The 15498-nt window shown below is 44.1% G+C and overlaps 1 protein-coding gene across 5 annotated transcripts in view; it reads right to left on the minus strand.

Moving 5' to 3' along the window:
* PDE8A (phosphodiesterase 8A) overlaps nt 1-15498 on the minus strand; it is a 148324-nt gene that overhangs the window by 114721 nt on the left and 18105 nt on the right. For 2 of the 5 annotated variants that reach the window (XM_018913890.3, XM_018913891.3), the window contains exon 1: nt 6966-7357. The exons of 1 other annotated variant lie outside the window; for it this stretch is intronic. In XM_018913890.3, the coding sequence (XP_018769435.2) occupies nt 6966-7226 (261 nt within the window). In that variant the 5' untranslated portion in view covers nt 7227-7357. Of the gene's footprint in view, nt 1-6965; nt 7358-8561; nt 8582-15498 lie in introns of those variants that run through there. 2 more of the 5 variants (XM_030228348.2, XM_030228349.2) reach the window with 2 other exon arrangements.

Raw genomic sequence — 15498 nt, forward strand, 5'->3', positions numbered from 1 at the left:
TCAAGTTTCCACCACATCCCAGCAGGGAGCTAAAGGTCACTGCTAACTCCAAATGAAAACAATGGGAAGCAGAGGATGCCATTCTTTCATATTTGTCCAGTGATTCTGTGTTTTCTTTGCATGGATTTACTTAGGAAACTGGGAAGTCTACAACACAATGAAAAGATTTCAATGTCACCATTTTCCCTGTAACAAGACCAATAATCTATTCGTGTCACTTTAGAAAATGTTTGATTTACAAAGAAAAATACATGTTCCTTGAAAAAGGCATATAAATGTTTGGTTTTCCTATGCAACTTTCAAATTAACAAGCAAAATAATTCTACTTTTGCAAAAAAAAAAAAAAAAAAAGGTGAGTTCTCATTTCCAACAAAGAAACAGACAGGTCTTAAATCTGGTAAAATAATATTTAACAAACAGACTAATATATACCCTGATTTTTAAAAATCCTTGAAATAGTATCAGTTTAGTTCACTAGAAATGAAAGATCCATCTGGCCAACAAAGAGATTTTCTTTATACCAACAAAGATATGTTACCCCAATTTCTCAGGATATAATGCTCAAAAACTGCCTATCAGGTAAGAGAGTGGCAGAACCAAAAGCCACATTTCCTGCCACTCCAAGCAAGGGTGGGAATCCTTATTTGAGTCCCTCATGCTGGAATCAGTCTTTTTCACAAGCAACAATTAATTTCCAAAACTGCTTTTAAATCTTGAATGCTCCTTTTTCATTCCAAGCTCTTCTGCTGTGCAAGGACATTAACTCTGTACATATATTTTCAGACTACCTTTGAACATTGGAAGCACTATCAAAACCCATCTCAAATTATCTTGTCTACCACATTCAAAACAGAGATAACCTAATTTATGTCAACACGTTTCCATGTCAAAAAGCAGGTTCCAGCTCTCTTCCTTTCTCCTGGAACAAAGCCATCCATGTGGGAGCTGGCTCACACAATGCTAAGCCTTTTACTTTATGTGGAGTGACAGAGTTACAGATTTTACAAGAAACAGAAGAAAAGGGCCTGGGAGTTTGATGTGAGGCCAACAGAACAGCCCATGGCAAAAGAGAACGGTCTGGAAGAATGCACAAATTAGAGACTCTGCTATTTAACTTCCCAGCAAGTGTAACACCATCATTTATTACATTTTGGCCCTAAAGGGGGTATCAAGAAAGAACCTAAAAGGGGCTGAATGCCAGAATCTTTTTGCAGAGGACTTAAACATCACTTCCTCAGCACCTTTGAAACTTAGAAATCTGACTCTGGGCAATAAAACTATTTAGTATGTCATGCACATTAAAGCTATTAAATTTGTATCTCGTCATCCTGTGCCAATTTAAATTACAGTTAAATGATGATACCTAATTATTTTACCCAAAGAGCAGAGAGCAATGTGTAGAATGCCACAGGACCAAGCCAATTCCTACTGAACCTCCACTGGATGAATGGGTCTCATATATATAAAAACACTGAAATTCACATGGAAAACTGAGCTTGGGACATTGCAAACAATGTTTTAATTCCATCCATGGCTGGTAAAACACCTTACAGTGTGGGCATATTATATCCTTATACACCACCAAAACAGAACACAATGCTAAATTGTTCTCCTCCATGTGCAGGTGCTTCTGTGGCCCCCTTATAAAATGACAATGTAAATCTTGTATTGGAACTATTTCACCTTGAGGCCACTCTGCTCATTATCATATTTGCTTTAAGTTTCTTTCACTTTTTGCTGAGAGCTATAAAGCTTTAGCTGTTCATATCTCAAAATACTTATTTCTTTTTGAGGTCTCATTTGAAAGTCAGTTGAGATTCCAGCTGCTCAAAAAGTGGAATATTTTCAGTGTGTTGTTACTATTGCTTAAGTAAGCCAATTCTGGAGTCCTTCTTCAATGTGACAGCCAAGAGAGGTGAACAAATGTTCATATAATACTAAAACAAAACAGCTATTTATCACTGCTGGTAGTGGCGACTGCTGGATATAACAATTTCAATGGATGAAAAAAATAATTCTCACTCAAATACCTCTCCCTTTCTTGACATGGACACTTACTTGAACATGAGGAACAAATATTAAAGCATGCAAAATTGAAAGCAAAACAGTTTCCAAACAGTATTTTTTCTTAGATTCAAATGAACCATGAACAACTTTCTTAATAAGACATTCTTCATTGTCACACAGATTGTCCCCTAATCTACAATTCATTGAATGAGACGTATGTGCAAGTGGGTGTAACCATTTTGTACCTTTAACTTATACTTAGCATTTGGGATGTAAAATCTGAATTGCTGGTAACTTAAATAGCAAGGCAAAGCTGTTAACTTCCATTGGAATTTCACACCACATGTAATATTGGTAATGGTAAAAACTCATTAATACATCACCTCCTGTTATTCTGCCTGGCTTGTAAGTACACTCTACAAGTGGGAGATTTCTCACTGTAAATGTACTTACACTTCAATCTGAGCCATTCAATTAAGAATACAAAAGGTAAAACACAGTAAGAAAAATATCTAGAACTGCAGAAATAAAGGCTTGGATTAATACTTCCCCTATCGACAGATTCAGGAGGCAGAAAAAGGAAGAGCTTAGTACTTAACTACATGAAATGGCCAGGGAAAAGACACAGAGCAAACTCAGACAGCAGCACTGAAGAACAACAGAAAAGACACAGGAATTTTCAGCTGAGTTTCAGTGAAGTTTTTACTGACAGAAAACACTCCAAAAATTCAGCGTCTAACCCTGCTCATCTCAGGCACACAAAGAATTGCCCTCAGATGCAGTGACACATTTTGCATGAGTTGGTTTGCATGACAAGAAGAGGTACCAATAATAATGCTTTGAAAATTAAAACCACTGTTTATGCTGTCTTTGTAGTGTAGCCATCTATATACTGTGAGTGATTTACAGTTTGGGTTTTTTCCAATTTACATAACAAACAACAGGAATCTTAGATAAAAATTGGACCTAAATATGAGCCCAGTTCACGTGTTACTACAGCACTTCTCTTCATACAATTTAAAAATTAGACTCCCATCCCCTAAAGAAAGGGCTCATGCCTTACAACAACAGCATTAAAAGTATGAGTGTGAAAGTCTGGAGACTGAGAAAAGTTCATGGATGTCAGCGTGGGAAGGATCCTCAGTGCAAGCAAGGATCTCTGTACAGGAGAGCTGACGTCAGTGGAAGTGGGAGGGAAATGGGGATGGGAAGTTTGTTGGGGAAATGATTGAGGACAGCTTCAGTGGGAACAGGGAGGATTCAGGAGAGGGTGAATGGCCTCAGTGGAAGCACGGACAGAAAGTGTGGGAGTATCAAAGGGAGGGAGTGCTCACGTGTTCCGAGGGAAAGGAATTACCAGACAGGGAGGAAAAGAGCAGACAGCTTAATGGACTAAATAATGCTCTGCTAACTGCTGAAATGAGATCCACTTCAGCACTGCAGGTGCCACAGAGCATACAGCCTATGCAGAATTATGCAACGTGGGTTTGCAGTGACTGCAAAATTCACAGGCACTTTCAGGGTTTGAATGCAGAAAACTTACTGGCTGTAGGGGCATGGATTTCAACTGGCTGCCCCTCACCAGCTGATAAATCGAAAGACTATTTCACATTCCGTCCTTCTGACTTGGGAGTAATTTTAATTTCAAACAAATGAAGTGTGGATTTACTCTCTGATCCCCTTGCACCCAAATGCACATATTTCTGTATTAAATGTACCAACAGGGAGAGTTCCTCAAGGAAAGAGGAAGGAAATCTTACATACGTAAAAGAATGACAGTGCAAAATCAAGGTGCTACAGTGTATATTAATGTGCTGGAGAAGAGCCACACACACAGGATGTTGGCATAGCACATGATTATGAATATCCAAGCCAATTCTAAATAAACACCCAAGAAGTCCTTATGCCTTTCAGCATTTACTCCCCTTACGTTATGGATTAAACAGTTATTATTCTAATGGTGTTTAAGCAGGTTTCTATAAATCCAAGTACCTTTACCACAAATTCAACTACAAAAATATCTGTAAATCATAACCAATATATATGAAAAGGACAGATTGTCACCATTTTGAGTCCTCCTCCTTGAGATTTTCAGAGTTAAAACAAAAATCAGGGAAACTCCTCTTTGTAACAGTACTGGTTAAGTGTAATTTGACATTCTTTATGTAGCACTGGATAATCAAACCCCAGTCCTTGCATCCAAGTCCTGCTCATCTTTCACTAGTACAGGGTTTAATCTGCAGAGGCAAGACATTGAAAATTTAAGGAAGAGTTTCCATGGCTGGTTCATTGTTTAAATATGGCACTTAGTCCAAGATGCTCGTAATTGTCAAATAAAAGCCACATATGAAAATACTAATTAAGGAGGGAGATACCATTTTACAACTAACATGGGACTTTTTTTCTTTTTGTTACATTTTCTGACTTGAAAAATGTTCACTATAGCTAGCAAACTGATTCAGTAATATTAATAGCAAATATTACTGCACTATTAAAACTATACATGTTTTAATGAACTTAACACTAATGCCAGCCAAAGCGAAAACATGAAATTTACACACAGGCCAAGCTTTGTTCATAGCTCTAACACAGCGTTCTGTTGGCTTTAATTTGAGAATATGCAACAGCTTCAAGCACCCTGAAACCCAGTGAAAAAGTCATTCAGGCAGATTACTGGTGATTCACACAAATTCTGGGTGACACCACCAGTGCCCAAAGTGCACCAGGTTTGTAGCATTTTGTGTTTGTGTGAAGGAATCCCCAGGGCCATAAAGAGTGTACTACACACTCCAAGAAATAGCAATGGCTCTTAGTAGCACCCTAACTCTTACAGTTCTTCCTCCAGTCAAAAATCCTTTTAATTACAAAACAGCACAACATCCTGCCCAATGCTCCTTTTGCCTTCAGGAATTTCAAGCTCCTGCACATTGTTTTCAATTTTCTCACTCTTTCTTTCTTTCCAGTTGTCACTGGGCTGTGAGAACTGCTCTGCAGTGATCCCTCACTCCAGCACAATCTCTGAGACAGCACAGTTATCTAGCATTGCAAATCTCATCATACTACACACTAATAATAAATGCAGAGAAAGAAATGCCAGGCTGCCTGACAGCTCTAAAGATTATTACAGGATTTTGCCCATGAAAATAATGTAGATGTGATGTGTCCAACAGATTTTGTATTCAACTGATCACAAACAGAGCTCCATTTTCATTTCTGAGAATCCATCTTTAACAGAACTGTGCTAAGTGATGACAGGGGCAGAAAATGTGACTGAGTGATAAAAATCTGAGTGACTGTCAATGAGATCACAGCATGCATACAAACCAAAGCAACCTATGGTGTCTGGCTGAATTATCCAAACCTAGTAACAAGAATTTGTACAAAGTTCTTGAGGGTGAGCAACAAAATTTAACTAAATTAAGACTGCTTCCCACACATGCTTCTGGAAACAGGTTTGAGGGATTTTTCCCCTTAAACAATGACACAAGACAAATTCACAGAACAAAAGTTTTAAAAGACTACTTTTGATTCAGGTTTGTAACATTCAATTACAATCATTATTAAAAATTCAGCTGGCAAAACAACTGTCAGGACTCAGCTGACAGCTTAATCTTGCTCAGTGTGGCTGCTGTGTGAACCATGCCGTGAGCTCATCTATGGCGTGTGAACAGGGCCGTGAAGTTCATTTCCTGTGCAGTGCTGTTAACACAGAAATTTACTGTAGTACACCACCACTCAGCTTCGTGTTCTCAGTTAAGTATTGTTAATTCCTCACCAGCTCACTGCTCTCAATGTGTCTGCTAATTTTCAACACTTTTTTAACTATGAAACTTATTAAACTATAACCAAAGGTTACCAAGTCTGAAGGAAAACAATCAAAGAAAATCACCCACATAACTGAAGTAAATTATTCCAGGTCAATACTCTAGAAGTTGTCTTGGTAAGCAAGTAAAAACTCTAAGTAAACAACAAATCATTAGATTTTGTTAGTCTGCAAAACACTTGACATTCAGCTAGATCTCACTTGCATCTCAAGCCTGTATCTTATATTTACAGCATGTGTATCTCAGCTCTTCTCACAGCAACCAGAACAGATCAGCCATGTTATATAATATCCTCAGGGCTGCTACAGTATGATTTTTCTTACATTTGCAACTACTCATTTTTACAAGATAAAAAACAGTTAAAAAAAAAAAAAGCAGACATATAATCCAGACCTATTACATTAGGAGCTAAAGTACAACTCATAAACAAACAGATAAAAAGCAAACAGACAAACAAGCACTCCAAACCACTAACTGTCAGACTTCCAAGAAAATAATCACAAATCACAATTTTTTTCAGTATGTGCTTGTCAACTCCAAACAGTCTTGTGTCGCACCTCTACTCAAAAGTATGGGCACAAACACACAGAAAAAAACCCGCAAAAAAAAAAAAATCCCTATTTGCAGCAACAGACAAGGTCAACAAGTTGTTAATGTAAATCAGTACCTAAAGCAAAACACGCGGCCGCTCTCCCTTCAACTTTCCAAATGGAAGAGGTATGTAAAGCGATCAGCCCAGCTCGCAGACCGCTCCAGACCGCGATCTGCCCCTGTTTCCAAAGGGGACGAGCACGGAGAGCCAGGCGGGACGGCCCGGCAGCACCGCGGGGCTCCCTGCGCGCATCCCCCGCACGGCGCGGCCCCACCGCGCTCCAGCGGCCCCGGCTCCAGCCATCCATGAGGACAATTAACACCGCTCTCCTTCCCAGAACTAGGAAAACTCATTTTGTGGAGTGAAGAAAGAGGCTCGGGTACCTCTACAAAGTCGCCAAGACACTAATTAGTTTACAAACGAAAGTAAAGCCCAAGCCAGGAAAAGCTCCCGCAAAACGGCCGGGAGAGTGCTTGGGCTGAACCGCTACAGCCAGCTCCGGTTCTGAGAGAAACAGCGCTCGTGTTTAGCACCCTTTTTACCTTAACATTGGATCTGCCGGTCTGGGCCTCTGCCTCCATGCTCTGGCTGTTCTCCCTCTTGTCTTTCTTAGAGGAATTAGTCCTCGCCTCATAAGTGGATGTGTTGTAGCATTTAATGAATAATCCTGGGACGGGGTTGCCTTGCTGCTGTTGAGACATGGTTGTGTTGGTCTGGTGAGGGAAATTGTACTCCTCAGACTCATTGCTACTGTGACAGATCACTCTGCTGTCAGAGAGGTTGGTGCTTGGAACACAGCCCATGCTTTGTGGCCACCTGGGGAATACTTCTAAATCGTATATATATATACGTGTGTATATATATGTATATATATCTTTCCTTCCCGTTGATATTTTCCCCCTGCTTAATTTTTTTTTTTGTTAACAGGTTGAATCTCTCTCCTGCGTCTCCACTACACTCTGAAGCATTGCCATCGGTCCCTTCTACACCACCAGAAAAGTGTCTGTTCTCCTCGTCCTCCAGCAAACAGGTCCTTTTAGCTCAATCTCAGCAGTGGGCTGGGGAGCTGGAGGGGAGGGAAGGGGGAAATCAAGAACCGGTCGACTTCGTATTTTCACAGATTATTATTAATTTGTCTAAGCCATCTGAGAATCTTGGTAACGTTTTCTTTCCTTCTTGTAAAAGCAGGAAAAAAATAGGAGAAAAAAAGCCAAAAACAACCAAAAAAAGGCAAAAATAACTAAAAAAAACCCCAAGCCCCAAACCACACACACCTCGGCGTCGGCTCGGCGCTCAGAGCGGCCGGGGGCACGGCACCATCTCCTCCCCTGAGCCCGGGGCACGGCGCATTTTCCACCCGGGCTTGCTCCGCGTTACCGATTAACCCGGGACCGGGCCGGGGGCCGCTCTCCACCTTCGCGTCCGCGCTCCCGCCGAGCCGCGCTCACCCCTCGCGGTCCCGCTCGGCGCTGCGCTGTGCCGGGGGTGCGCTTTGGGGTGTGCTTTGGGGCCAAAAAAATAAAATTCAAAAAAATCAACGATTTATTAAAAAATACCAGCGAAGAGCGGAAGCCGCCCGGCCGCCCCGGGGAGCCGGCTGCGCTCCTCACGCCGCGCTGGGCACGTCCCGCGCCGCCTCGGTCGCGGGCGGGCGGGCGGCCGCCGCGGGGGTGACATTCAGGTTCCCGTCGTCGGAAGGAAGGAAGAGCCCCCCGTCAGGCGGCAGCGGGGCTCTCCGGCCGCCGCAGCGGCATCCCGGCTCAGCGCCGCGGGGCAGGGGCGGGCCGGGCCGCGGGGAGCCCCCTCGGGGGATCGGGCACGGCCCGGAGGGCTTCCCTCAGCCGCGGGGGCAGCCGGCGCGGCGGGCGGACGCATCAAAGGGCCTCCATGATGCGGTTGGTTTTTTGGGCAGAGAAGTGATGCGAAACGGCGAGAGGGGAAAAATTAAAAAATAAAAAAATAAAAGGGCGAGAAAAATTAAAAAGAGCGAGAAGTAGAAGGAGAACGATCCTAGCGTCCCATCCCGGCGGCAAGGGCTGCAGCGGCGAGAGCTCTGGTTCCCGGGGCCGTGGTGTCTGCATCCCTCAGCAGGGAAATGCCTGGCTCCCCGCAGCCGCCGTCCCTCGCGCCGCGCTCACCTTGTTATTATTGATGCTCCTCAGCGGCGGCCGCGGCCGCGGCCCCTCCGCCGCCCCGCCCGCCCCGCGCCGCCCCGCCCCGCCCGCGGCTCCCCCCGCGCCGCCCCGGCTGCCGGCCCCGGCTCCCGGCCGAGCCAATGCAGCGCCCGGCGGCGCTGACCTCCGGCCCGTGCTGGCGTCAATGCAGATCAGCGGCCGCGGCCAATGCCGCGCCGGCCCCGCCCGAGCCCGCGGCCCCGCACCGCCGCTCGCACCGCACCGCAGCGCGGCCCGCACCGCTCAGCGCTCGGGGGAGCCCCGGGACGCCGCCTCGGGGAGGCAGCGAGCGGCTGCCCCGTGAGACACCTGGCGCCCTGCTTCAGAAACCGGACAACGGGCTCGGTTGTTGCTTCCCATCGTTTTCCTTTTCGACTCTGCCCATGCCAATTTCTTTGAAAATATTTTTGAAAGCAAAGCCTGTGAAAAGGGAAGATGGTGCTATGGGTGGAGCCAAGCCCCGGGGCTTGGGAAATCAACTGCAGGCAGACTTTTCCTGGAATATGTATGTAAAATAAACCTTTTCTGTTTCTATATCATATGAGAGTAACTGTGCTTCCTTATCCTATAGATGTGCTGGGAGACTAGATGTCTGGATGTACTTTAAGAGAAAACATGTTGTATTTAAAAGCCCCTTAGACATCATGCCCAGAGCAAAACAAGTTACTGCCATAGACAATTTGTGTTCCAGAAGTACCAGCTCAAGTACAGCCTGAGTTCAACGACAGTCATACATCAGTATACTGTACCAGAGACCACACACAACCCATGGCATCTTCACGTGCCTTTCACCTTTTTCACTGTCATTCATAGCTTCTGCTACCTTTATTCTCAATGATTCACACAGGTGCTTCTCCAAGGTCCTGCCTGTTTCCACTAGCTCACAGACACCAGCAATTTAGGGAAGGCCCAACCAAATTTTTGATTTTGGAACATGGTGAAAACCAAATATCAGAGACATGACTTTTATCAATAATTAACAGCACCTGAAGAGGGGAAAATTATGTGTTACACAAGGAAACTGTTTGAACTACTGCTGCTTTTTGCCATGAACACTTCTGTGGCCCCCTGTCAGAATCATTGTGTTTCAGAAGAATCCAATTCAGCAGGAGCACACTTGTGTGCATTCAGGACAGCCACACTTTTAACAGTGCCTTAACTGCATGACAAATGCAATCAGGTCATAATTAAAAGCAAAACATGCAGATAAGTGATGACTATGGACAACAAGAATGGCAAGAAGCAGCTTTTCACTCAGATACGCAACAGGATCTCTTGACCCAGATGAGAGCACCTTGTAAAGTTGAGAGATGCAAAGCCAAAAGTCAGTGCTTTTGAGAAATGTGGTTTTTCAGGATAACCACAGTACTTGCAATGCAGAATGCTTTTATTTACTTCTCATAATTGCTAGCATTAAAGGCTGGAAAATCAAGTCTTTCCTTCCCCGATGTTTCTGCTACTGTGCAGTTTCAAGTATAAGCAATAGTCACATAAACTTCATCCACCCCATTAATTCAGCTGATCTATCAAGCCTGTTAGAACCAGAAAAATAAGTCAGCTTCCTGTGCCCTCTCATCACTTTGGAGACCCACTCAATATAAGCATTTAACAACAAATGAAGGGAAAGGCTTACCATACCCATTTGAAACAGTGGGCACTGTTTGGAGATGGATCTCATCCTCATTCTTTCCTTTACATTAAACATTATTTACTAGAAGCCATTAATAAGAACACACTTATGCAGCTAGAAAAAGACTGTGGAAGAAAAGAATGCTACAATTCCTACTTGTGCTGTTAAGCATAACTGTGGGCTCCCTTCCTCAGCCCTAATGGATCTGTCAGCAAAACTGCTATTGCACTTTATTTCTGGTGGCACTGGAGGAGTCAGAGACAGCAAAACTTCATTTTCATAGCTGCACATTCAGTTTGCAGTGCTGACACCTAGAGTTAAGCTTTCTACTTTGTAAAATAAATGGGTCTGGTTTGCAGGTACATAGAGATAAAATGTACAATTCATGGTGTCATTTTAAAAAAATCAATATTGGGAAAACCTCTGCTTTCCACTTTGAATGCAAACAAATTCCCACTCAACTAATACAAAAATTTATGTAAATGACAGGCAAATACTGGGGGGAAGGAAAATGTTTTGTTTGATAACAGCATGACAAAACAAGAAAATGTACACACAGATATGATGTGCATGACCACTTTGCTCTTTTAAAAAGTTTTTCCACAACTGCCCATTGGCAGGTTATTACTGATTATTTCTACAGCCTAACTTCATTAACAAAACCAAACCAAAACAAATCCATTTGCAAGATTTTCAGATGAGAACTCAAACTGCATTGGATGGGAGGTTGAGATGAGACTGAATGATCCCTTAGTAGTTTAATAAAAGCCACTGAAAAACCACTGGGGTTGTTGTCCCACTGATAAAAATTCAACTAAAGACAAAACACTGCTCTTTGAACAAGACACTGGCACTGGAATTGTATTGTTTCTCTACAACTTGGAAACACTGATGCTGGGTTTTATTGCCAATAGAAAAATACAGTTGAAAGTATAGATTTACCCAGAGCCTGGAATCAGAGAGAAGGAGTGAAAGCATCAAAATTGTTGGCAATGGTTGTAATTTGTCACTGCACTTAATGAAGTGTGTGGATAAAGGGCCTTGTTCACACTTACTGCTGAAGTGCAGCTCAGGAAATGGTGGGCCCTGTTAGAAAAAAACAGAAAATCATGCAAAATAGCAGAGGAAGCCTAGGAGTAGACACTGGCAGATTAGGGCTGTGGGGGAAGTGCAAGGTCAGTACAGAGTCAGTAAGGGAGAGGTCAGAAGTGAACTAGCTCTAGGAGACAGCTGGAGGAATGAGAAAGGTTTTTTATGGATAATAAGGTTGAATTTCATTCAGGACTGCAGAATAAGAAAGAATGCTAGGAAAGAGCTTGGAATGATTGTTATCAGCTTCATCTGCAGACAAGTGGGTGCTGGGGAAGATCAAAGTATTTAGAGAACAAAACATGTCAAAATTAAAAGGATTGAAAAGGCACTATTTGGCCACATCCTCATCCTTCTCACAGAGAAATTACATTGGATCCTGCATGTTCTTGACAAAAGACTGAACATACTGCATCCCAGATATCCCCCACTATTCCCCACATCTGCTATCTCCCCCCACATTTCCATAAGCAAAGCCCTTGCTGTGTCAGCAGTGTCCATCCATTTCACACAGACCTTGACCTGTTCCCATGTCACATTGTAGGAGTCCATGCACGAGCACTGGGACACTTCACTCCTGTCCAGTCACACAAAAATGTGTGCAAAGGCCCAGAGCAAAACTTTGTTGCCAAATCCCAATTCTGATAATACTTCAGTACCTGAGACATGGGCAGGCAGAATTCTGCAGAAGGAATGATGGGCTAACATCTGCATGAACAAATACCAGTGGGTACTTATGGAAAAGTGTCTGTCCAGCAAAGGCAGAGCAAGCAAGACTGCAGCCCTGTGAGCACAGGCAGCAATCTTGGTAGGAGATCACTCTGTGTGGTTTTCATTGCTTCTCCCCCCAAGCCAGCTGTATGTTCCAACTGTGTCTTCTGCCCTTCTGAAAACTTAGGCAATCCTGTTGGTCCTTAGGCCAGTGAAGGAGGCAGTGGGGAGAAGGAGGAGGAGAACTGTGGAAAATGTGCCAGCACACAAACAGCTGAATGGACTCTGCAACACCAACTACTGACACGTGCAAGCTGTGACAGAGTTTTTCTCCCCATCCCAAGATATTCTAGAAGAGGAAACAAGGACCATGTGCTGCCTTAGCCCCAAGTGAGTGTCAGCATTACACCCCACCAGGGTACATCTGCTTGTTTGTGTATGAGCATCAGGTTATCCTGGAACAGAGTGTTTTCAGGTGGCACAAGAGTAAAATCTGTCCTGAGACAGCTCATCTCCAGCTCCTGGAATGTACAGAAGTACAGTGAGTTTGTTTTCTGCACCACTTTCCTGATGTCCTGAGAAGCCCCACAGCAGCTGAGAGCAGGCTGTCCTGATGTCCTGGCAGGCTGTCCAGCTGCTGCTGTTGTGTAATTGCAATTGCAGAACACAGACAGCTGTCTGTACCACTTGGAAATCAGAGCCTTCAAGGCAGCCTAAGTCAGCAACTTTTTCAACTCTAGCACTAAAGACATCCAAAGCTCAGATCCTTCATGTATGTACAAGCTTCATCATCATAACTGGTGTCAGAACAGCTTTTGCAGCTGTAGTTTCCACATCACACTCTGCACTGCTCAGTGATCAGCAGGATAGACACACTATTTCTATGGGAAAAATGTTCCCCCTTCCCCACCGAATCTTCTTTCCACTTTGACTACCTTCTTTGCTGTCCATCTGTCCAGTGCTTCTCAAGTTTCCCTCAGCATTTTACTTTCTCTGCTTTGTTTTGGTGAGCTCTCCCCAGACAGCCCAGGAGCAGCACCAGCTTCCACAGCAGGTGCAGAGTGAAGGTGAGCAGATCTCTGCCACTCAATGGCTGGGCACAGGCCTCCAGATGCTGCTGCTCTCCCTCCCAGTCCTGCTTTCCCCAGTGTCCAATGCTCAGCCCTTACCCACATCTTCCCAGTGCTTGAGCCTGGAGCCCCACACGGCCCAGGGAGCGCAGCAGCTCTGGGATGCAGGAGGCTGCACTGGATCACCCAGCTGCTCCTGAGCTGCTGCCAAAGCAGCCTCCAACAGCTCCTACTGCCTGGCCTCGCCTTCAGTTGACCAAAAATTTGTGGGGAAGGGAGGAACAAAGCACTGTGGTCCCCACCCACTCCCCTATAATTACCCAGGGCTTCACAAGCAGTATTATCTGTCTGGATACACAGGGCCATGCAGCCAGCTGTGGCCATAGAGAATTAGCTGTTTCCTTCTTGGAGAATTTTCCCTTCTCTCTTCCTAAGTATTTTTAAGCTAACTTACATTTATTTAGCATACAACCTTTTGATCTACTAAACCAAGGATGACAATTGGTCCCTTTAGGTGGAGTGGTATGCCCAATTCTTACACCCTACAAGTGCCTGTTGTCCCTCTGCTTCCTAGGAGTATTAGATCCTTTCCTTAGCTAGTCAGACTCAGCCAGGCTCAGCCCAAAAGTGACCACAGCCTCAGGACCCTTCAGACTCCTGATTTGGCTCCCAATGCCACAATCCCCTATATTACATCGTGGCCTGCCTGGATCCAATAAGAGGAAAAAAAAATCAGTAAAAAAACCAAGCAACTTGTGTCCTCCATCAGTAAGTCATTTTTCTTGGGCCATCATAGCTAGAAGGACAAGCTCTCAGTCTTTATTGTTTACCCCAGCAGCTAAAAGATCAGTTCAAGCTAATGAACTCACTCAAGACAGGCTCTCAAATCCACAGACTCCTTGCCCCTGAGTCTCCCCCAGGATCCCCCTGTCTCCTGCTCAGCAGCCCCTTTCTTGCTTGCTCCTGGTTAACCAGCAGTGCTAGTGGCCAGCAGCCTGCCTGCCTCCCGTGCCAGCATCCTTAACCCTTCCCAAAGGCAGGCAGAGTAAGAATGGCCAAGAGAACAACAAAATATGGAGCTAGAAACTCATCTCTGCTGTATGGCAGCAGCAGAAGCTGAAAAACTCTCATAATTAATCTCTAAGACTAGGCTGTACACCTGCAAAACAGATGGCTTTCATGGTTGCTGAATTTATTATTTAAGGAACAGATACATCATCCATGGTCATACTGAGCAGTGATTTATTATATATTCACAATAGCAAAAAATCCCATGTCCTGGCTGTGAGATTTATGTTTTAGATCACTGAAACAACTGAAGAATTTATCCTACAAAGTTGTCTGAATATAACACAGGGAACTGGACCTCATTTGAATACTTAACAACTCCTAGCTGTGTTCTCAAGTACATTTCCTTTCTTTGGGTCAAAACAATACCTTTGAATGCACTCAGTCATTCCTGGCTGTGTGCAGTCCTTCCCCAGTGTTAAGTCTTTCTATGGAGCATATATGTAAGAAGCTGAACCCTTAATTAACAAAGAGGATCATACCAACAGGTAACCCAGAGATGATTGTGCAATTGACTCTATCCTTTTTCCCAGGAATGTTCCACATCCATTCTTTCATTGCAATCAGGCTCTGATTTTCCAGCAATGGCAGAGCATTTATCCAACACTATTCTTTCCAACTGTATTCTCATTTCTGTAAGCTCCCACCAGGGAAGTTGCAGTCCTTGTCTCTTGCCAACATGCAGTTCTGCATGCAGACAGTTGTCAGGAGGAATGTACAAGAATCTCTGTGTGCACAGCACCCACAGATCATGGCTCTTGTAAACTCCATTTTAGAGCTGTCTGCACTTCCAGCTGGGCAGCAGGAAGAGCAACACCACAAGAATTGCATGAGGAGATGACAGCTCAGGGGAGAGATAAGGAGAAACCACACTCAAGGGAGAGGGCAGGTGGAAAAAACCAAGCCCTGGAAGTTTTCTGGGGATAGCTATGTAAAAAAAAAGAGAGAAACAGACTCAGGATGCGCCGGGGAGATAAATCTTGTGAGTTTTTGAAAAGGGGAAGGCAGTGCTTGCAGGCTCACTCACCACAGCCCTAACAAACATAAATCATTCTCACATGGGCACCATCCTTCCCAGCACATTCACCAGGGCTGGCTGCAGCACAGCTATCACGGAAGGATCTGTCATATTAAGCAGAACAGCACTTGGCAGTTTGTGTGAATTATGGTTAGGGCCAGCACAGCTGGGTGCTGCAGGGGTTGACAGGCTCTGTAACACAAGCACAATAGCAAGCATTAAAAAAAAAAAAAAAAAAAAAAATTAAAATCTCCAATACAATTTGGGAACAGAGTTGAAAAATACTTTTAAAACACATCCTTTAAAATTCGTGAG

Source organism: Serinus canaria, chromosome 10 (assembly GCF_022539315.1).
Source record: "Serinus canaria isolate serCan28SL12 chromosome 10, serCan2020, whole genome shotgun sequence".
Taxonomy (NCBI): domain Eukaryota; kingdom Metazoa; phylum Chordata; class Aves; order Passeriformes; family Fringillidae; genus Serinus; species Serinus canaria.